Genomic DNA, 2,075 nt, shown 5'->3' with positions numbered 1-2,075 from the left:
TTTCTGATAAGAACATGGATAAGAAAAATAAGGGAGGTGAGAAGTAGGAAAGCACGGGCACACACACAAGGAAATTCCCTTGGAGCGTAGCACCACGCATGCTTGTCATTTGAGTGGGGTGAGTGGCATACACGTAATTTTGATACGTAAGTTATCCTTGTGTGAAATGGACAATGAACTGTACTCACCCCAGAAGCTAATTAATTAACGTGGGCACGCATGCATTCATGAACGCCAACGCGTGGATCTGACACGACCCCAGGAAATAATTTAGGCTGTCGTTACTCCTGCAGTCAAGTTTAGCACGCACGATATGAATGGGAGCATATGGCCGAAAAGCTACCATCTCGGCGCCAATGCGCATTGGGCCATGCAGGGCCACGTTGGTCGCCAATCAGCTGACTGAGCACACACAATTTGTAGTATGACATAATATTCGGGCGGCCGTACGTCGTCCTCCCAGTCATCACCACACCCCGGCCGTCCGAGTTGTGCTCTCCAGATTTGGATGAACTTAGCTAGCTCGCCTCACACACACAGCCATATACGATACGACAACAATGGAGCAAGCGGCCAGCAGTGCGAAGGAGGATCTCAGCCTCGAGCTCACCCTTGCCCTTGCCGTGTGCGTGGCGCCGGCCCGGCCACGCCCCGGCTTCTTCCAGTGCGTCTATTGTGACCGCAAGTTCCGCAATGCGCAGGCGCTCGGCGGTCATCAGAACGCACATAAGCTAGAGCGCGCCGTCACCAAGCTCCGCCGGGACGCGTGGAGGGCTGCTGCCATTTCCCGGATCTCCGGGGAGCCTGCAGCAGGCTCCGTGGCGTACAAGCGCGGCAGGAGCTCATGGGAGCGCGACCACGAGCTGGACTTGTCTCTCTGGCTGTAACCGGTTGCCAGATCGAGCAAACCCTTTCAGTATCCATGGTCCGCACCCCTTTCCGGTGCTAGGTATGTTATAGTCTAGCTACAACCATTTGTTTCAAGGTCCTGCTGTGTATGCGTTGGATTCATGTCAGCGTTCTTGTAGTTTATTGGACATTTGTTTTCAAGGTCTAGACCTTCCTGGTTCTTGGATTGACACTATATTTCGCAAATCATCAGACTATATCTATATGATCTTGGCGGCTAATGACGTTGCCACAAAAATCTGGATCTATATAAGTCTGAATGTTCACTTTACGGGCATGTAGGAGACATTGTGAAACTAAGGACATTGGTCAACACCGTGTTGATAAGTGCTCCTTCTATCCCACAATAAGCGTCGCTGTTTTAGTACAACTTTACACGGAGTACTAGTTATCTTCCATACAAATTTTTTCGGACTACTATCCCTTTAAGACATCTCTGAAAACAAATGTACGAATTTCTGTGTATTCCTAGTGTTTGTTAAATAGTCTCTTTCTTGTGCTATTTAGCCTCCCCGAGGCAATAAATTGTAAAAAGTAATCTTATGACCCAAAAGTTGTTCGACACTCAAAAGAATCTTTAAATTAGCTTCTTACTCAAATCCCCCAAAAGAGTATAATATCATTAACATGTCGAAGTATAGATAACTCGGACGAGGTTCCTCTGACGTATTGTAGGGAGCAGTTGGGCCCCTGATATGTGGGCCCAGAAGTAGGTTGGCCCACCTGTCAGTGAGCCAACTGCACCCTGCAGTACGTCAGCGGAGCTGAGTCCAGATAACTCGTCTTCCACACGATGCAGAAGACACCTTGAACTTGACTGTACACCTTAGAACTATTGCAAAGATAGGTAACATACCCGCATTAATAATAAACAAGATGGGGAGCAAAAAATGGATCTGTTGATGTAGCTTGAAAAAAAAATTAACATCATCGTTGGCATTACTCGGTGCATCCTTTTTGGATAAATATCGTTCATGCAAGTTTGCCAGATATTGGAACCTTTATCGTAACTTTACAAAATCATAAGAAATAGTCTCGCAAAACACTTTCTTATACTCTCGCCTTGTTTGTTTTGCTAAAAATCTCTAGTGACACAATCTCATAGAGTACAATCCTATACTGAGCTAGGGATATAGGAGATGGCAAGGCTAGTTCTGCGAATGACC

General features: G+C 46.8%; 1 protein-coding gene across 1 annotated transcript; it reads left to right on the top strand.

Annotated features, from left to right (window-relative positions):
- Nucleotides 1–400: 400 nt before the first annotated feature.
- Nucleotides 401–1,095, top strand: LOC123163989 (uncharacterized). Its single transcript, XM_044581405.1, has one exon. The coding sequence runs from the start codon at nucleotides 561–563 to the stop codon at nucleotides 885–887; it is 327 nt and encodes a 108-aa protein (XP_044437340.1). The 5' UTR covers nucleotides 401–560; the 3' UTR covers nucleotides 888–1,095.
- Nucleotides 1,096–2,075: the final 980 nt, after the last annotated feature.

This window comes from Triticum aestivum, chromosome 7D, assembly GCF_018294505.1.
Source record: "Triticum aestivum cultivar Chinese Spring chromosome 7D, IWGSC CS RefSeq v2.1, whole genome shotgun sequence".
Classification (NCBI taxonomy): Eukaryota; Viridiplantae; Streptophyta; class Magnoliopsida; order Poales; family Poaceae; genus Triticum; species Triticum aestivum.
The sequence above is the reverse complement of the archived record's forward strand: the minus strand, read 5'-3'. Positions and strand labels throughout refer to the sequence as shown.

Bases quoted from the DNA above. Each gene is read 5' to 3' on its own strand.
- LOC123163989 (XM_044581405.1), top strand. From the start codon at position 561: ATGGAGCAAGCGGCCAGCAGTGCGAAGGAGGATCTCAGCCTCGAGCTC.